At 46.4% G+C, this 21,267-nt stretch overlaps 2 protein-coding genes across 2 annotated transcripts in view; one reads left to right on the top strand and one right to left on the bottom strand.

Moving 5' to 3' along the window:
* The window catches only part of PLAAT1 (phospholipase A and acyltransferase 1), a 197,301-nt gene that overhangs the window by 115,210 nt on the left and 60,824 nt on the right, over nt 1-21,267 (bottom strand). The window lies entirely within an intron of this gene.
* LOC136627016 (probable cation-transporting ATPase 13A5) overlaps nt 1-21,267 on the top strand; it is a 66,749-nt gene that overhangs the window by 10,022 nt on the left and 35,460 nt on the right. The window contains exons 5-9 of the mRNA XM_066601976.1: nt 4,334-4,491; nt 13,759-13,947; nt 14,428-14,489; nt 14,658-14,808; nt 14,908-14,982. Coding sequence (XP_066458073.1) covers nt 4,334-4,491; nt 13,759-13,947; nt 14,428-14,489; nt 14,658-14,808; nt 14,908-14,982 — 635 coding nt within the window. The remainder of the gene's footprint in view (nt 1-4,333; nt 4,492-13,758; nt 13,948-14,427; nt 14,490-14,657; nt 14,809-14,907; nt 14,983-21,267) is intronic.

Consider the following 21,267-nt stretch of genomic DNA (forward strand, 5'->3'; position numbering starts at 1 on the left):
GCCACTTTCCCAGTCTAGCGATCTTTATTGCAGTAGGGAGGGAGTGGGTGAGATAATTCCGTTATTTGAAAGATATATTTGTGAGACCAGAATTTTCCTTGCCTGTCGGCTAAAATTGGCTTTATTTAGTGGTTCAGTATGCTTTAAAGAAGGGATGAGTAGGAGTTCAGATCCTGCTTTTACCAGTTTTGACCACTAGATGGTGCTGTGGTACGTTAATCTGTGGACTGCAGTATACGTTAGTGGAGCCTGCTGTGGTCTGAGAGCCCTGGGGAGCAAGTCTCCGTTCTTTTGCTGGACTATAGTGAGTACTGCTGTGGAGTGAGATTTTCACTCAAAATTCCCCTTTTTTATTTTTGCCTGGTGTGGCTGGGCTGGGATTGCAGCTTCCTCCCTGTCTCACTTTATTGCTCTGCTCAAGCAGTGTTTTACAGTCTGGCTGGCTTGCAGAATAGCTTGATTGCCTCAGGGGGGGCAAGATGGCCGCTGTCTCAGAGGGGGACAGGAACTGAGCGCCGGTCTTCAGGCGTGCCCGCCTGTGGTGACCTGCTAATTGCCGCTTCTGAGGAGCTGGGGGGGGAAGCCACCAGCGGAGGGTCTAGTCCAGCGGGAGACCACCCCTAGTAAGTGTATGTGCCACTGGGCTGCGGTCTGGCGGCGGCGTATTTAGAGGGAGCCGCGGCAAGAGCGCGGGCTCCAGGAGTAGTGGATCCTCCCCTCTACGAGCAGGAGGGAATTACCTTGTGCCGCACTACCCTGCCTGTGACTCCGTGAGCGATCTCTGTCGGGTGTCTCTAAGCGCGGATCTCATCGGGTCAGGTCGTGGGTGCGCACTGCTGTGCAGGGCCGCGGCTCTCTGGCTCCTTCCCCGTGGCGAGGATCTCCAGGTAAGCTCTCCCCGGGCCGGGTGTGGGTTCTGGTGGGTCCCTGGGTGCCGTGTCGCTGTCTGTCCCTGTTTGGGTCTCGGATTTTGGTCTAGAAAAGGACTGAAAAAGGAGATTCTGTGGAGGAGCTGAGCAACGTGCATCCTCTCTCCTTGCTTGCCAGGCCACGCCCCCATCCAGGAAGTTCTTATCAGTCCGGAAACGCTGACAAATGGACCGGGAAGTTTTCACTCGCATGCTTTTCTGATCTGTTGTCAAACATTTGGGGACCCACTTTGCAGATAGCTTCTACCATGTTCAAATGTTCATGGATAACGACACAAACACGTTCACGAGAAATCCCCATGATGTTTGCTATTCCTTTAGTTGAAATTTGCTGATTCTCCAGTATGAGGTTGTGCACAGCATCAACGATCTCTGGAACAACAACCTCTCTCAGTCGTCCAGGACGTTCCTCATCATTGGTACTGAAGTGGCCTGTTTTAAATTTGGCAACCCAGTTCTTAACTGTAGAATATGAAGGGCATTGATCCCCCAATGTCTGCGACATATCACCATGAATTTTCTTTGTGTACTTTCCTTGCAGAAACAAGAATTTTATCACTCCTCTGCACTCCTTTGCTGTGAATATCGTCTTAGATGCCGCCATTTTGTTTTCCCTCGTGCCTAGATCACTGTTGCCATAAGCTACAAACATAACATTTTGAAAACATATATTAGACACATACGGCTTTCATGTGATGTAATATTTGTTATCATAGAAACAAAAAGAACACAAAGCCAAAGACTTATCAGCAGCCCCTCCTATATATTCATTTGCATAGGCATAGGTAGTCAGGATTTTTGAGATGCACATCTCCCTGCAATAGGAGGGAAGTTAAAAGTTGAATTCTTAAAAGCAGCATCTTGGTCATTATTTACAGTAACTGATTTATCTAACACAATTACCCTGTATCCCCCAAAATAAGACCTAGCTTGAAAATAAGCCCTAGTTACAGTTCATAAAAAAAGTCAATATGAATACTTTAGGTGCATGAAAAGTGCCGTAAAAACACAATTGCAAAATTTTAACAGCACTTTTCACACTGGTCAGCCAAGTTACTTAGCGAGCAGACTCGGTCCAGGTCCTGCCCGATGCTCTCCAGAGCCCTGGCGCGGTTCCCACAGTCCATGGCTTAGGCAGTCAATGCAGCTCTCAAAGAACCAATCACAACCATTGCTTTGTGGAATCGGGATTTATAACTTATGTAACCAGGAAGTGATCCTGTGTGGGTGGCCGGGGGCTTTGTCAGTGTTTTTGCTGCTCAGAATGCACAGTAAAACGCTGATAACAACAAAGGTCTGAGCACTCGTGCGAATGGCCATAAGGACTGGAAGTGTTGGGACTCTTACACACAGATCGAGTTGTCCCGCTGTTGTCAAAATAAGAAATTCCCTAAAAATAAGACATAGCGCATCTTTTGGAACAACAATTTATATAAGACCCTGTCTTATTTTTGGGGAAACAGGGTATTCTGACATTTGAAAAACATGGAGCATGATTTACTAATGTGGCAGAATTCTGGCTCAATTTGTTCCACATAAGGGCTCATTCACATAAAGAACTTTGCGCAGCTAACTTACACACGATAAAAATACAGTGACTATTAGAACCAATGGTTTTTCTGTGGAAACATTCAGTTGAAAGAATTTTAAGCGTGCAAAAAAAATGCACCTAAAAACATGACTGAATTTCAGCAACTCAAATTTCCTGCTGTGCAAAAATATAGGTCTTGACCTATCTTTGGTGCGCAAAATGCAGGAGTTTCCATAGATTTGCATGGGAGCTGGAAAGAAAGGGGGGCAGGCAGATTAGCAGTATTTAGCTAAACATTCCCATTGTTTAGCTTAAACTGCTAAACAATGGGAGGAAGAGGCAATCTTAGCAGCATTAAGCTCAAGATTGCCATTGTATGTATGTACTGTATGTAGCGTAGTGAAGGTTTTGAGGCCCATGTGAATGAGCCCTTAGGGTGGCTTCACACAAGCGTGATTTTGTGCGTGCAAACGCGTGCACAAAAACACGCTTATATTAGAATTAATGCATTTGTTATGGTGTGTGCACATGTCCACGCTTTACAGGCATGCGCCTGCAAAGATGGGACATGCGTGCACTATAGGGAACGCATGCATTGTCTTCAATGGAACTGCGGCTGTTGCCGGCGGCTCCATTGAAAACAATGATCTCCTGGCACCCTTGATATGTTTTTCAGGGAAGAGCTTTAATTATAAGCTCTTCCCTGAAAAAACAAAAATTTTAGTGTAAAAAAAAAAAAATTACCTGTCCACTACTGCCGTGTCCCCGTGGGGGTGAAGAACACATCTGCCGCATGCGGCAGATGCTTCCTTCATCCCTGTGAGGAAAAATAATTCCCTGCTGCACCTGTCACATCTGTGGAATTCTTCATCCCTGAGGGGAATAAAGCTGCCACGGAATCGTTGCTAAATCTCGTAATTTCTCACCTATTCACATGGCTGGGTGAGGCATATGCCCGGAATCCCCCCTCCCCCCCCCTTTTCTGGCTGATTGCGGCAATAAAAGTTCCCATAGAAGCCTATGGGAGCTGCCAGCAAAGGAAGGGGGAGGGAGCTGGGAGGGAGTTTAGTAGTACAAGCCGCTGCTAAAGTCTCTCCCCATTCCTCCCCTTGCTAGCAGCTCCCATAGACTTCTATGCGAGCTGCAAGCTGATCGCGGCCAATAGATAGGACAACATCTACCTTTTCCGGCCGAGCCTAAAAGCAGACGTCCAGAATCCGCAGCATATGTGCTATCTTTTCCCTCTGGATGATTTTATGAGTGCGAAAATCGCCCATATGAATGAATGCATTGATATTCAATGCTTCAGATGGTCATGATTTTCGGCCAACATTTTATTGCGACAAAAAAGCCACGATAAAACGTTTCTGCGAATAAGGCCTCAGTCACAGAGATCTTTGCAACAAATGTGCATGGTTTGAACCTACCAAATTGTTAGCAATAGCACAGTAAGGGCTCATGCACATGGCCGTGATGGGCTCCACAAGTGGAATACCACAGTGGAGTCCGTCATTGCGCCCCCAAAATACCCCATACTCACCACCAGATCTGCTGTGCAGCTCCCGCATGACACGCCGGCGCACATGCGCGGTACAGCGCATGACGCGCCGACAGTGTCATATGACATGACCGGTGCTGGGCGAGAAATATAGTGTGACGGCTGTCTTCCATTGACGACAACATTGAGCTACTAGGTTCAATAGAACCTAATAGCTGCGGCATTATGCCGCGGACCTCCAGCCGTGGGCATTAGCCCTAAATCTCCCAAAGTTATTAAGTATGAGAGGCATATATCATCCTTGTATGTTCCAAATTCATATGAACTCTAACTGAAATACTTTTCTAACGCCTTTTCAATTCGTTTTAACTCTAGGGTTCAACTCTGCAAAAGGAGACCTAATACGCTCAATTCTCTATCCAAAGCCCATGAATTTTAAACTTCACAGAGAGGTGTTGAAAGTCCTTGTTGGATTAATAGTGCTTTCTATTATTGGAGTTATTTATACTGTTACAATTTATTCACTTAGTGGAGTAAGTATGTTTCCTGGTATGACCTCTTAAACTGACCTAAGCACTTTTACAAAAAAGGTATAAGCAGCATAAGGACTTATACCCACTAGCGTTTTTTTTAACGCTGCGATATCGCTGCGTTTTTTTCAATGGGATTTTTTAATGTTAAAACCGCATTGCACAAAAATTGCAAGTTTGTGTTGGGGTCCTTCTTTGTTCACGCTATGATACTCTTCCACAAACAGGTATTGTGAAGATCAGACTTTGATAAATCTCTGTTCTTTAAAAAAAAATAGGTCGCCGCCTCACACCCGATTGTCATCCCATTGATTGAAAACACCTGACTCTAATTTCACTTTCAAATTATCTGCTAATTCCAAAAGTTAACATACTTTTGCAACTATCAGACATGTGATATTGGATATTGGATCATTTTCCTCAGTAAATAAATGACCAGGTCTAATGTTTTTTAACTCATTTGTTTGATTTAGTCCTCTTTATCTACTTTAAGGACTTGTGTGACAATCTAATGTAGTTTACGATTAGAGATGAGCGAGCATACTCGTCCGAGCTTGATGCTGACGGTGGGGGGGGGGGGGGTCTCACTCTTGCCACTATTGTGGCTTAATAGTGGGACCTAGGAACTTGAGATGCAGCCCAACATGTAGCCCCTCGCCTGCCCTATCCGTTTCTGTGTCGTTCCCATCACTTTCTTGAATTTCCCAGGTTTTCACAAATGAAAACCTTAGCGAGCATCGGCGATATACAAAAATGCTCGAGTCGCCCATTGACTTCAATGGGGTTCGTTACTCAAAACGAACTCTCGAGCATCACTGAAAGTTCAACTCGAGTAACGGGCACCCGAGCATTTTGGTGCGCGCTCATCTCTATTTACGATCAAATCTAAGCAGAAATGTGGTAAATTCTGAAGGTTTCACTAACCTTCAAGCACCACTGTATGCATGTACAAATTTACAAATTGATCCTCATTAGTAAAGTGCAATATGATAAAAGAATTGTGAATCAGTGGTGGTCCCACATGGCTGGCTAATCCCGGGATTAGCGTTCGCAGGCGGATTTGCCACAGCGAAATTCCGCACAGAGTTTCTGCAGCAAATCCGCCCTGCGTGAACCCAGCCTTACTGTAGTACAAAGCGTGGAGATCTAACAAACAGTTGATCAACAAGCTGTTTTCTTCCACTTTTATTACTGTAAATTACCTATTTTTCTCACATTAATCCTGGGCTTGTCTGCGCTATAGCTAACATAGTAACATCCTTTTTTGTAATTAATAATATAACTGTGCCGTGCCTAATGATATAATTAGAGATGAGCGAACACCAAAATGTTCGGGTGTTCGTTATTCGAAACGAACTTCCCGCGATGTTCGAGGGTTCGTTTCGAATAACGAACCCCATTGAAGTCAATGGGCGACCAGAGCATTTTTGTATTTCGCCGATGCTCGCTAAGGTTTTCATGTGTGAAAATCTGGGCAATTCAAGAAAGTGATGGGAATGACACAGAAACGGATAGGGCAGGCGAGGGGCTACATGTTGGGCTGCATCTCAAGTTCACAGGTCCCACTATTAAGCCACAATACCGGCAAGAGTGGGCCCCCCCCCCTCCCAACAACTTTTACTTCTGAAAAGCCCTCATTAGCATGGCATACCTTTGCTAAGCACCACACTAGCTACAACAAAGCACAATCACTGCCTGGATGACACTCCGCTGCCACTTCTCCTGGGTTACATGCTGACCAACCGCCCCCCCTCAGCGCACACCAAAGTGTCCCTGCGCAGCCTTCAGCTGCCCTCATGCCACACCACCCTCATGTCTATTTAGAAGTGCGTCTGCCATGAGGAGGAACCGCAGGCACACACTGCAGAGGGCTGGCACGGCTAGGCAGCGACCCTCTTTAAAAGGGGCGGGGCGATAGCCCACAATGCTGTACAGAAGCAATGAGAAATAGAATCCTGTGCCACCGCCATCAGGAGCTGCACACGTGGGCATAGCAATGGGGAACCTATGTGCCACACACTATTCATTCTGTCAAGGTGTCTGCATGCCCCAGTCAGACTGGTAATATGTACCTTAACAGTAACCGCGTTGGTGGTAATGTGGTGGTGACTGCGGACCTAGTAGCACGGTTGTATTTTGTTGGTTTTCGGAATGCGGCCAGGATTAAGTGGGCCGTGGCGGGGGGATGGTGTGGGGGCTCTCTTGTTGTGTCGGTAAAGGTGAAATTCTTGGACTGCCACCAGACGAACCAATGCAAAGGCATTTGCCAAGAATGTTTTCCCTGTTGGAGGAGGAGGGGGATGTTTTTGAGGCACTACGTGTCCTCTCCACGTGTCCGTGGTTATATGCACCTTAACAGTAACCGCGTTGGTGGTAATGTGGTGGTGACTGTGGACCTAGTAGCACGGTTGTATTTTGTTGGTTTTCGGAATGCGGCCAGGATTAAGTGGGCCGTGGCGGGGGGATGGTGTGGGGGCTCTCTTGTTGTGTCGGTAAAGGTGAAATTCTTGGACTGCCACCAGACGAACCAATGCAAAGGCATTTGCCAAGAATGTTTTCCCTGTTGGAGGAGGAGGGGGATGTTTTTGAGGCACTACGTGTCCTCTCCACGTGTCCGTGGTTATATGCACCTTAACAGTAACCGCGTTGGTGGTAATGTGGTGGTGACTGCGGACCTAGTAGCACGGTTGTATTTTGTTGGTTTTCGGAATGCGGCCAGGATTAAGTGGGCCGTGGCGGGGGGATGGTGTGGGGGCTCTCTTGTTGTGTCGGTAAAGGTGAAATTCTTGGACTGCCACCAGACGAACCAATGCAAAGGCATTTGCCAAGAATGTTTTCCCTGTTGGAGGAGGAGGGGGATGTTTTTGAGGCACTACGTGTCCTCTCCACGTGTCCGTGGTTATATGCACCTTAACAGTAACTGCGTTGGTGGGAAATGGCCTCGCCGCCATCATGTCTTTGGGAAGCCTCTGTTTCCACACCCCAGAGACATACCATTAGCAGCGGTATAGGCAGAGCCCAGAATTCGTAACATTTCAGCCGTAGCATTAGGACAGGCCCCACTAACATATCAGTAGCAGCATTATAGGAGGAGCGCAGTCTTCGTTCCATGTCAGCAATAGTAGCACTCAAGACAGGCCCCAGTAACAATTCCGAAGCAGCAGTATAGCGGGAGCGCAGTCTTCGTTCCATGTCAGCAATAGTAGCACTCAAGACAGGCCCCCGTAACAATTCCGAAGCAGCAGTATAGCGGGAGCGCAGTCTTCGTTCCATGTCAGCAATAGTAGCACTCAAGACAGGCCCCAGTAACAATTCTGAAGCAGCAGTATAGTGGGAGCGCAGTCTTAGTTCCATTTCAGTAGCCTTAGTATAGCCAAGGCCCAAGTTACATTTATGTAGCTAAAGTGTAGGCCAACCCCACACACCTTTCTGTACCATGAGTGCAGGCGAAGAACATAGAAATTACTATGATTACACTGTAGGTGAGGGCCCCAAAAAATTGGTGTACCAACAGTACTAATGTACCTCAGTAAAAATTGGCCATGCCCAACCAAGATGGCAGGTGAATCGCTTTGGTTAATGTGGCTTAAGTGGTAACTAGGCCTGGAGGCAGCCCAGTGTAACGAAAAATTGGTTCAAGTTAAAGTTCCAACGCTTTTAAGCGCATTGAAACTTATAAAAATTGTTCAGAAAAATTATTTGAGTGAGCCTTGTGGCCCTAAGAAAAATTGCCCGTTCAGCGTGATTACGTGAGGTTTCAGGAGGAGGAGCAGGAGGAGGAGGAGGAATATTAGACACAGATTGATGAAGCAGAAATGTCCCCGTTTTGGATGGTGAGAGAGAACGTAGCTTCCATCCGCGGGTGCAGCCTACGTATTGCTTACGTATCGCTGCTGTCCGCTGGTGGAGAACAGAAGTCTGGGGAAATCCAGCCTTTGTTCATCTTGATGAGTGTTAGCCTGTCGGCACTGTCGGTTGACAAGCGGCTACGCTTATCTGTGATGATTCCCCCAGCCGCACTAAACACCCTCTCCGACAAGACGCTAGCCGCAGGACAAGCAAGCACCTCCAGGGCATACAGCGCTAGTTCAGGCCACGTGTCCAGCTTCGACACCCAGTAGTTGTAGGGGGCAGAGGCGTCACCGAGGATGGTCGTGCGATCGGCTACGTACTCCCTCACCATCCTTTTACAGTGCTCCCGCCGACTCAGCCTTGACTGGGGAGCGGTGACACAGTCTTGCTGGGGAGCCATAAAGCTGGCCAGGCCCTTAAAGACTGTTGCACTGCCTGGGATGTACATGCTGCTCGATCTCCACACCTCCCCTGCTACCTTGCCCTCGGTACTGCGCCTTCTGCCACTAGCGCTGTCGGCTGGGAATTTTACCATCAGCTTGTCCGCAAGGGTCCTGTGGTATAGCAACACTCTCAAACCCCTTTCCTCTTCGGGAATGAGAGTGGGCAGGTTCTCCTTATAGCGTGGGTCGAGCAATGTGTACACCCAGTAATCCGTTGTGGCCAGAATGCGTGCAACGCGAGGGTCACGAGAAAGGCATCCTAACATGAAGTCAGCCATGTGTGCCAGGGTACCAGTACGCAACACATGGCTGTCTTCACTAGGAAGATCACTTTCAGGATCCTCCTCCTCCTCCTCCTCAGGCCATACACGCTGAAAGGATGACAGGCAATCAGCCGGTGTACCGTCAGCAGCGGGCCAAGCTGTCTCTTCCCCCTCCTCCTCATCCTCCTCATGCTCCTCCTCCTCCTCCTGTACGCGCTGAGAAATAGACAGGAGGGTGCCCTGACTATCCAGCGGTATACTGTCTTCCACCGCCCCCGTTTCCGAGCGCAAAGCAGCTGCCTTTATGGTTTGCAGGGAATTTCTCAAGATGCATAGCAGAGGAATGGTGACGCTAATGATTGTAGCATCGCCGCTCACCACCTGGGTAGACTCCTCAAAATTACCAAGGACATGGCAGATGTCTGCCAACCAGGCCCACTCTTCTGAAAGGAATTGAGGAGGCTGACTCCCACTGCGCCGCCCATGTTGGAGTTGGTATTCGACTATAGCTCTACGCTGTTCATAGAGCCTGGCCAACATGTGGAGCGTAGAGTTCCACCGTGTGGGCACGTCGCACAGCAGTCGGTGCACTGGCAGCTTAAAGTGATGTTGCAGGGTGCGCAGGGTGGCAGCGTCCGTGTGGGACTTGCGGAAATGTGCGCAGAGCCGGCGCGCCTTTACGAGCAGGTCTGACAAGCGTGGGTAGCTTTTCAGAAAGCGCTGAACCACCAAATTAAAGACGTGGGCCAGGCATGGCACGTGCGTGAGGCTGCCGAGCTGCAGAGCCGCCACCAGGTTACGGCCGTTGTCACACACGACCATGCCCGGTTGGAGGCTCAGCGGCGCAAGCCAGCGGTCGGTCTGCTGTGTCAGACCCTGCAGCAGTTCGTGGGCCGTGTGCCTCTTATCGCCTAAGCTGAGTAGTTTCAGCACGGCCTGCTGACGCTTGCCCACCGCTGTGCTGCCACACCGCGCGACACCGACTGCTGGCGACATGCTGCTGCTAACACATCTTGATTGCGAGACAGAGGAGGAGGAGGAGGAGGAGGGTGCTTTAGTGGAGGAAGCATACACCTCCGCAGATACCACCACCGAGCTGGGGCCCGCAATTCTGGGGGTGGGTAGGACGTGAGCGGTCCCAGGTTCTGACTCTGTCCCAGCCTGCACTAAATTCACCCAATGTGCCGTCAGGGAGATGTAGTGGCCCTGCCCGCCTGTGCTTGTCCACGTGTCCGTTGTTAAGTGGACCGTGGCAGTAACCGCGTTGGTGAGGGCGCGTACAATGTTGCGGGAGACGTGGTCGTGCAGGGCTGGGACGGCACATCGGGAAAAGTAGTGGCGACTGGGAACTGAGTAGCGCGGGGCCGCCGCCTCCATGATACTTTTGAAGGACTCAGTTTCCACAACCCTATACGGCAGCATCTCAAGGCTGATGAATTTTGCTATGCGGACGGTTAACGTTTGAGCGTGCGGGTGCGTGGCGGCGTACTTGCGCTTGCGCTCCAACAGTTGCGCAAGCGACGGCTGGACGGTGCGCTGAACTACACTGCTGGATGGGGCCGAGGACAGCGGAGATGAGGGTGTGGGTGCAGGCCATGAGGCGGTAGTGCCCGTGTCCTGAGAGGGGGGTTGGATCTCAGTGGCAGGTTGGGGCACAGGGGGAGAGGCAGGGGTGCAAACCGGAGGCGCTGAACGGCCTTCGTCCCACCTTGTGGGGTGCTTGGCCATCATATGTCTGCGCATGGTGGTGGTGGTGAGGCTGTTGGTGTTGGCTCCCCGGCTGAGCTTTGCGCGACAAAGGTTGCACACCACTGTTCGTCGGTCGTCAGGCGTCTCTGTGAAAAACTGCCAGACCTTAGAGCACCTCGGCCTCTGCAGGGTGGCATGGCGTGAGGGGGCGCTTTGGGAAACAGTTGGTGGATTATTCGGTCTGGCCCTGCCTCTACCCCTGGCCACCGCACTGCCTCTTGCAACCTGCCCTGCTGATGCCCTTGACTCCCCCTCTGAAGACCTGTCCTCCTGAGTAAGCGTTGCACACCAGGTGGGGTCAGTCACCTCATCGTCCTGCTGCTCTTCCTCCGAATCCTCTGTGCGCTGCTCCCTCGGACTTACTGCCCTTACTACTACCTCACTGCAAGACAACTGTGTCTGATCGTCATCGTCCTCCTCACCCACAGAAAGTTGTTGAGACAGTTGGCGGAAGTCCCCAGCCTCTTCCCCCGGACCCCGGGAACTTTCGAATGGTTGGGCATCAGTGACGATAAACTCCTCTGGTGGGAGAGGAACCACTGCTGCCCAATCTAAGCAGGGGCCCGAGAACAGTTCCTGGGAGTGTTCCCGCTCCTGAGCAGGTGTCATTGTAGTGGAGTGAGGAGGCTGGGAGGAAGGAGGAGCAGCAGACAGAGGATTCGGATTTGCAGCAGTGGACGGCGCAGAACTGCGTGTTGACGATAGGTTGCTCGAAGCACTTTCTGCCATCCAGGACAGGACCTGCTCACACTGCTCATTTTCTAATAACCGTCTCCCGCGTGGACCCATTAATTGGGCGATGAATGTGGGGACGCCAGAAACGTGCCTCTCTCCTAATCGCGCAGCAGTCGGCTGCGACACACCTGGATCAGGAGCTCGGCCTGTGCCCACACCCTGACTTGGCCCTCCGCGTCCTCGGCCGCGTCCACGTCCTCTAGGCCTACCCCTACCCCTCAGCATGCTGTATTACCAGTGATTTGATTTCACAGGCAGGAAATAAATTGGCGCAAGACTGCAGGCCAAATATAATTTTTTCCCTTTTTTGAAAACGAAAGGCCCCACTGCCTCTAGTGAATGAATAATCTAAGTTTAATAACTGTGCTGTGGCCCTGCTAATGTGTCACAGAACGTGAGGGTAGCAGAGTTATTATAACTCTGGCAGAGCAGGTATTTTTTTTCCCAATTAAGGAAAGCAAATGGCAAAGCCAGCAGTAAACCGTAGCTGGGTGCGTCTGATTTTTAAACGTTGCACACGCAGCCGACACGTGTCCACCGCCCTTAGGACGGACAGAGGCAGGACAAATAGAATTATTTTCAGTTTTTTTCCACCAAAAGGCAGCACTGCGTATATTCAATGAACATGAGAAGTTTAATAACAGTGCTGTGGCCCTGCTAATGTGTCACAGAACGTGAGGGTAGCAGAGTTATTATAACTCTGGCAGAGCAGGTATTTTTTTTCCCAATTAAGGAAAGCAAATGGCGAAGCCAGCAGTAAACCGTAGCTGGGTGCGTCTGATTTTTAAACGTTGCACACGCAGCCGACACGTGTCCACCGCCCTTAGGACGGACAGAGGCAGGACAAATAGAATTATTTTCAGTTTTTTTTCCACCAAAAGGCAGCACTGCGTATATTCAATGAACATGAGAAGTTTAATAACTGTGCTGTGGCCCTGCTAATGTGGCACAGAACTTGAGGGTAGCAGAGTTATTAACTCTGGCAGAGCAGGTATTTTTTTTTCCAATTAAGGAAAGCAAATGGCGAAGCCAGCAGTAAACCGTAGCTGGGTGCGTCTGATTTTTAAACGTTGCACACGCAGCCGACACGTGTCCACCGCCCTTAGGACGGACAGAGGCAGGACAAATACAATTATTTTCAGTTTTTTTCCACCAAAAGGCAGCACTGCGTATATTCAATGAACATGAGAAGTTTAATAACTGTGCTGTGCCCCTGCTAATGTGGCACAGAACTTGAGGGTAGCAGAGTTATTATAACTCTGGCAGAGCAGGTATTTTTTTTCCAAATTAAGGAAAGCAAATGGCGAAGCCAGGAGTAAAGCGTAGCTGGGTGCGTCTGATTTTTAAACGTTGCACACGCAGCCGACACGTGTCCATCGCCCTTAGGACGGACAGAGGCAGGACAAATAGAATTATTTTCACTTGTTTTACAAGCAAAAGGCCGCACTGCGTATATTCAATGAATAATAACTGTGTTGTGGCCCTGCCTACACAATTCTTTCCCTGCAGTATCAATGGAGGGTGCAATGCTCTGCAGAGGCGATTTTGAGAAGAAAAAAAATATGCAGCACAGCTAACAGCAGCCAGCACAGTACTGCACACGGTTAAATATGGCCCTAGAAAGGACCGTTGAGGTTCTTGAAGGCTACACTCACTCCTAACACTCTCCCTGCCTATGCAACACTTCTGTCCCTAATGCCGGGTGCAACGCTCTGCAGAGCCGATTTTGAGAAGAAAAAAAATTGCCACTGCTAACAGCAGCCAACACACAGCTATCAGTGGCCCTAATAAGGACCTTTGGGGGTCTTGAAGCCTACACTAACTACCAATTCTTTCCCTACAGCAGCTCCGGTACAAACAGCACTGTCCCTCCTTTAGCTCACAAGGCATCTGAGGCGAGCCGCAGGAGGGGCCGACTTTTATATTAGGCGGACACCTGATCTCCCCAGCCACTCACTGCAGGGGGGTGGTATAGGGCTTGAACGACTCAGGGGGAAGTTGTAATGCCTTCCCTGTCTTTCAATTGGCCAGAAAAGCGCGCTAACGTCTCAGGGAAGGAAGTGAAAGTAACCCGAACACCGCATGGTGTTCGTTACGAATAACGAACATCCCGAACACCCTAATATCCGCATGGATATCAAGTTCGGACGAACACGTTCGCTCATCTCTAGATATAATGTATTATTAGTGACTTTTCCTTTTTTTTAAACTTTTTTTCTACTTTATAGGCTACAGCAAGGGATTTGGTAATCATGGCGCTTATCATGGCCACTGTTGCAATCCCAGTCTCTCTGCCTCCTGCTTTGACCATCTGCACCCTGTACTCACAAACTCGTTTAAAAAAGCAAGGGATTTTTTGCATCAGTCCTCAGCGGATTGTTGTGTGTGGACAACTGAACCTTGTATGTTTTGATAAAGTATGTGGTTGTTTACGTAAAGTAATTCTAGTGTTACAATTTTTTTTACAGTTTAGAGCACTGAAATTAATTCATTATTCAAGTCCTTACACATTTCATTAAGTTATTAATATTTAAAGGGACTGGCAGATAAAAACAACTTCTGTTCATATGCCCTACTAGGGTATATAGATGACGTAGAGGGGAGGCTCAATCTTAGGACCCTCTGTCTATGAACAGGAGTAGTTTCCATTCTGGTAGAAATGGCTTCTTGCACTGCATTCTTATTGTCATTGCAGTAGAAATGTTAAGTCAGATGTGGTTTTCACTGCTGAAAACAGGGGACAACTCTTGAGTATATGTCTATTTGTTATGTTAGTGCATGCAGAGGGGTTTATCCATGAAAGCTACAACTCAGACAACCTCTTTAATAGTAAGAACTGTTAATGATAAGAATATGCTATTCTAGAGTAGAAGTACAGACTAGTATATTTTACCCAGACAGGTACGTTAACAGAAGATGGCTTAGATTTGTGGGGCATTGTTCCATCTGAAGCGAACAGGTAAGTTCAGTTTGACCTGTTTCTGCTTTGCTGAAGAACGTTACAAAACGTTGCATTCAATTTGTTAGAAATTTTTAAAAGTTTACTAAAGTTAGTATATGAGTTAAATGTCACTTTGTTATTTACAGAATGTTTTCCTATACTATATATTACTTTGTTGTCTATTAGTTTTCAGCAGGTAGTGTCCATTACACCTGGCTGTACTTTACCTTGGACTCCTTTGATTGGAGCAATGGCTAGTTGTCATTCATTGGTTCTAATGGATGGAAAAGTACATGGCGATCCACTAGACATAAAGATGTTTGAAGGAACAGGCTGGGTAATATGGTGCAACAGAATTTGATTCTCTTAAAAAACATAAACTACATTGACTTAACATATTTTCTACGTGTTATTTATATTTTCACACTTTCCCCAGGAGCTTGAAGAATGCAAGGCATATGAGAAATCTAGTTCATATTCTATTGTCACGCCAGGATCAAGGACGCTAAATGTAAGTTCTGTTGAAATGCAACCATAAGGAAATTATTTTAGAAGCCAACAGTATGTTTACATTTGCGTTTGGCTCGTCCATCAAGAGTCCTGTAAAGGTTACTGTCAGTCCTCCTACACATGGGTGTTTTATCATGGCTAATGCATTCATTAAGATGGCCACTTTTTAGCCGCAGGAAAACATTGTCGCCGAAAAAGCCAGCTGATGTTTTGATGCGGCCAGAAGTGATAGGTCTTGCCCTATCTTTCGGCCGCGATCAGTCAGCAGCTCTCACAGGCTGACAGGCACAGTGGGGGCTTGCAGAGTTTCTCCCATTGTTTTCAATGGGGGAAACCTTGCATCACATCGCATGCACCTTGCAAGTGGTGCAATGCTGCCGCCGGCCCCATCATAAACAATGGGCAGTGTGATATGAGATCACACAGCAAAATGGAACATGCCACATTTTGTTTCCTGCATCGTGGTGCCATGTGGGAAAACTTTGTTCATCTGTATGATCCCATTGAAAACAATGGGGTTCATATTTGTGCGTCTTGCAACAATTTGGTCGGTCGTGTTAAAATAGCCTTAGAAAGATATTTTCTCACTAAAAAATGTGCCTTAGGGTTTCTGCGCACTTGCATTTTTCCTGCGCATTTTTTTCACGCGATTGTCAATGGGACTTTCTTTTTGTATATATTCTTTATTTTTGATGGGTAAAAAGAGATGGGGGGGGGGGTTACAGAAAAAAAAAAGGAATCGGGATAAACAGTGGATGATCACAAATAAAATAGTCAATCAGATTCATAACAAACATGAAACAATGACAGCTCTGTTGAGAGTGCAGGGGGGTAATAGCCTATGAAGGGCGGAGGCCGAGTGGGGGGGTCAGCAATAGTGAATAATGCGATTAATGCGTGGTTAAAGAGGTACCTCGTTGGTCTGGTGATGTAGCGGGTTGTGGGGGCGGGTTATGTATATGGGAGAGCCAAACACTCCATCAGCTTTCAAATCCTATTGGGTCTCCTGTTCGTTTAGCCTTGACTCTCTCGAAGGAACATATCGTGCTCACCTCCCTGTACCACTCCGATATGGAGGGGATGGTGCTGTCTCTCCCATACCTGGAGATTAGGATCTTTATAAAGAATGGGAGAATGCGTTTGTGTTCGGGTGTGAGACCAGGAGTATCTAGGTTTAGGAGAACAGTCTCGGTGGTAAGGGAGATGTTGGATTTGAGGATGGTGCTTAGTATCTTCTGCATCTCTTCCCAGAATGGTTGTAAAAGTGGGCATGAAAACCATATGTGAGAGTATGAACCAATGCCGTCCAGGCATCTCCAGCAGAGCGGGGAATAATCTGGGTCTATTTTATTTAGTAGAACTGGGGTTTTATACCATCTGGATATTATTTTCTAATTAAGTTCTTGGAACCTAGTGGAGGAAGAACAGGAGTGAGACCTGGATATGATGTCGTTAATCTCGTCTGTGGTAAAAGTCGTGTTTAGTTTAGATTCCCAGTGAGCTATATAAGAGAGTTTAAGCTTATCATGTGTAAGGTCCTATAAATTTTCGAGATTGGACTCTTGATCAGCTGGAGACTCCAAAGTAATTTATGGAATAGTAAATTTTTATCTGTGTCTGTGATGTCTGGGGAGTGCAGGACCACTGAATCTCTAATGATGCGTAGATCTTCGGGTTTAAGTGTAGCATCCCCTAGATGATTTAGGAGCTGAATATCTTGGGGTACAGATTTGTCCTTAATAAGGCCGCTGCATTGCACCGTCTTAAGATAGTGGTTGCTCATAAGTTTTTGTTTGAGAGCTTTGAATTTGTTAGGTATTATTGCAGGCAAAGGGGTATAACTGCTGATTTGAGGTATTAGTTTATGTTTCTTATTTGATTTATGCCATAGGCTCAGGGTTAGCCTAGTGTAGGGGTTCTGGATTTCTTTCAGCTTAAATTTATTGTATGGAATGGGCCAAGGCGGGGGACCCTGATCTCTGTTCAGTGCAAGGCGCTCCATTTCCACCCACAGTGGAATGGGTCTGGCGGGACATGTCCACCATGCGGTTCAGATGTGATGCGGTCCAGTATAGTTCGAAGTCTGGGAGTCCGATTCCACCGCATTTTTTGCTTTTGATAAGCGTAGTGTGTTTGACCCTGTGTCCCTTGCCCTGCCATATAAATTTTGCTGCTAGGTTTTTAAGTTTAGTGAAAAAGAGCCGTGGGACCTCTATGGGCAGCGTCTGTAGCATATATAATATTCTGGGGAGATAAATCATTTTAATCAGGTTCTTTCTGGCGAACCAAGAGATCGGCAGAGAGTTCCAGGACTTGAGGTCCCTCTCCATTCTCTCCAGTAGGGGTATGTAATTTAAATTGTACAGGTCTGATGTGCCCCTAAATATGTGATTTGTTTACTTGTATTTTTAAATGGCGAAATTTTGGAGATCTCCAGCCAAGAATCTTGTTTAATGTTTATGTTTAGTAATTCTGATTTTGAAAGGTTTAGCTTGAAATTGGAGATCTGACCAAAGCTCTTCAACTACTGCAGAATTTTGGGGATTGCGGTTTTGGGGTCCGTGAGGAAAGACAGCATAGCATCTGCGTAGGAGGCCGATTTGTGTTCCCTGGAGCCGCATTTCATACCTGTAATTTTATTGTTTTGACTGATTTTTTCAAAGAAGGTTGCCATAGTTAGGATGAATAATAGAGGGGAGAGAGGGCAGCCTTGCCTAGTTCCGTTATTAATTTTGACTGTTGGGGAGAGTTCGGAGTTGATTTTGATTTTAGCCGAGGGGAAGGGAGTACAGGGCCATGATCTTATCGATAAATGTTTCTGGGAAACCAAATTTTAAAAGGGAAATTCGTAGAAATAGCCAGTCAACTCTATCGAAAGCCTTTTCGGCATCTGTGGTGAGAAGGGCAAGTGGAGAGTTGTTGTGGTGTGCTGTATGTATTATATTAAATAGTTTTAGGGTGTTATCCTTCGCTTCTCTGTTTGGCACAAAGCGCACTTGCTCAGGATTAATCAGTTCGGGTAGGAACACCTTGATCCTGTTAGCTAGGATTTTAGCGTAAATTTTAATGTCATTATTTATTAGGGTTATGGGTCTATAGCTACTGCATAGGGAGGGGTCTTTTCCCTCTTTGGGGATTAGTATGATGTGTGCTGTCAGAGCCTCTTTTTGGAAGGGGCTTCCTGCAGGGATGGAATTGAAGTAGTGAGCCATATGTGGGGTGAGGGTCTCTTTAAAGGTTTTGAAATACAAGGATCCCAAACCATCTGGCCCAGGACTTTTCCCGTTCGGGGATGCTTGTATATATTCCTCCACCTCTTGGGGGGGGGGGGGTAATCGGCTTGAGGAGCGATTGTAAATGATTTATGGGTATGCTAGAAAGTTTGACCGAATCTAGGAAATCTTGTATTTTTTGTTGTTTGATTATTAAGGGCTCTCTAGGGTTTTGGATATTATATAGGTCAGAGTAAAACGCGCAGAAAATGTTTCTGATGTCTTGTGGTGTATCACGTCATTTTTATCTTTTATTTTGGAGATAAAGGCTTTTGCATTTTGTGTTTTAATTACGGCTGCTAGCTTTTTCCCACACTTATCCGCAAAGGTATAATGTTTATATCTTGCGAAAAAGAGGTATTTTTTGGATTTTTGATTCAGGATCTCTTTTAACTTGATACGCAAGTTGAATAATTGTTTTTCGTGTTGAGGTGACACATGTTTCTTATTGCAGGTTTCTATGTTTTTAATTTGTTCAATAAGAAGTGTAACCTCCCTCTCCCTTTCCCTCTTTTTTCTTGCGCCCAATTCAATGAAGAGGCCTCTTATTACCGCCTTGTGGGCTTCCCATAGGGTCGCGGGGTTGCACGAATCCATCGCATTATCTTTAAAGTAATGTTGTAAACCCTTTTGTATGTATTCAATGTCCTCTTTATGTTTTAACAGGCTGTCATTTAACAGCCGTTTGGACTCTGATCTCTTTTGGGGGGAGATGGCAATCCTCATAAAAATTGGAGCGTGGTCAGAGTATAAAATAGTGTCGTAGTAAATTTTAGTGACTGCGTCTAAGAGAGAATGTTTAACATAGAAAAGATGTATTCTTGAATATTTTTTATGAACTGAGGAATAAAAGGAATAGTCCCTTGAGTCAGGATAGAGAACTCTCCAGGGGTCTACTAGGTGGAGGTCGGCCAGTAGTTTTTTAAATTTTTCTGAGTTTGGAAAGAGGGACCGCTGAGGAACCATTAGACATATCTAAGGTGAGGCTAAGCGGTACATTAAAGTCCCCGCCTATAATAATATCCCCCTCAGAGAATTCTTGTAAATGTTTGGTGACTATTGCAAAGAAGGCGTCTTGGTTGGAATTTGGGGCATATATATTTGCTAGAGTAAGTACTCTGTCACCAATTGAGCCCTTGACAAAAATAAATCTGCCTTCTGGGTCGGATAGGATGTTTAGTGTTTGAAGGGGAACTCTTTTGTGTAGAACAATAGCTATGCCTCTGTCTTTTCAATGGAGTAGAGGCGTTGAACCATTTGGTGTAGGATTTGTTTTTAGTGAGAGGGGTGTCGTTTTTTTTAAAAATGAGTTTCTTGAAAAAAGATGATGTCTGCGCTTTGTTTCTCTAGGTAGTGTAGTATTTGCGACCTTTTTTGAGGGATATTAAAACCTTTTTAGGTTTTGCGCGGTGTTGCTGATGACCAGTTCTCGCAGGTTGGAAGAGTGGGAAGATTCAGGAGACTCTCGGCAGTGGTCCAGTCTGGTATTTGGATGTGGCTTAGGCCTAGCTTAGACAAGACGTGTGGTAGATCCTTGGGGGTTCTGATGATCCATGTCCTGTTGGTACCGGAGATAGCCAGGCCAAAAGGGAATAACCATTTATAGAGTATAGCTTTATCTCTTAGGGCTTTGGTTAAAGGCTGGAGTTGTCTTCTGAGATCGAGGGTCAATCTGGATAAATCTTGAAATATCATGAGTTCCTTGTCATCGTACTCTATCCTTTTCGCTAGTCTAGCTTTATGAAGAATTTTTTCTTTAATTTTGAAGCTTTGCAAGCAACAGAGTATGTATCTTGGTTTATCTGCATTGATCGATCTCGGTCTGACGACGCGGTGTGCTCTCTCGATGCCGAAGTCAAGACCTTCAGTTTTGTTCAATAATTCTGTGAAAATAGCTGAAAGCACTGTTGGTATTTCTTTATCTGCGACCGTCCCTGGAATTCCCCTGACCCGTATATTGTTTCTCCTTGAGCGATTTTCAAGGTCATCAATTTGCAGTTTCTGAAAAAAGGCTTCTTTTTGTTTATCAACAAGGATCTCCGTCACCCTCTCAGAGTGGTGTGCCATTTGTGTGTAGTTATCCTCTAAAGTTTGCACTCTTGAGCAGATTTGTTTGACGTCTGTTCTTAGTTCTGAAATTTCTTCTTTTATCGTCTGGGTGAATTCCCTGAAGAGGTCTCTCATGCACTCTTTGGTGGGTAGTGCTTTAATATAGTTTCTCAGAATCGCCTCATCATGTGTTTGCATGTCCTCCTCTGAGTCACTGTCCAGGTCTGATGGTAAAGTCGACATAGACGTGATCTTGTCTTCTTCTATGGTAGATTTTGTTCTTGTAGTTTTGGAGCAATCAGGCGTAAGTCTTTTGATTATTTTTTGTTTTCAAGCGATTTGTTAGGTGTTTTAGAGCTTTTGTTTGTCTCCGAATTAGCGCTCTTAGTGTTTTTCCTCATTGTATCTATTTCCTAATGTCACTACGTTGGGAGCAAGGTGTATTTTTTATTCACATTAATATAGCGTTGTTTGACGGGTGTTTTGCGGGGTGAGCCACTTTTCTCGGCTTGGCGATCTACTTAATGGAGCCTGCTGCTGCTGACTGAGAGTCCTGAAAAGCAATTCTCCGTGCCCCTGCTAGACTTCAAATGCAGTTAGTACAGCCATGGGGTGTGGGTTTTACTTTAATTTCCTCTGTATTGCTGGTGTGGATGGGCTGGGGTTGCAGGTTTCTCCCTGCCTGTCAATGGGACTTTCTAATGTTAAAAACGCATCGCACAAAAATTGCAAAGCACCAACTTGTGATGCGTTTTTAACATTAGAAAGTCCCATTGACAATTGCGTTAAAAAAAACGCAGCGATATCACAGCGTTAAAAAAACGCAAGTGGGGGTGAGCCCTTATGGCCTGATAAATGCAGTGTGTATTATAGCATTTATTTGGTTATTTTTCGAAACAAATTGTTTAATTTATTTTTTTTACTGATTGCTTTATTAAATTTTAGTTATATCTTCACCCAAAAGA

Source organism: Eleutherodactylus coqui, chromosome 1 (genome assembly GCF_035609145.1).
Source record: "Eleutherodactylus coqui strain aEleCoq1 chromosome 1, aEleCoq1.hap1, whole genome shotgun sequence".
Taxonomy (NCBI): Eukaryota; Metazoa; Chordata; class Amphibia; order Anura; family Eleutherodactylidae; genus Eleutherodactylus; species Eleutherodactylus coqui.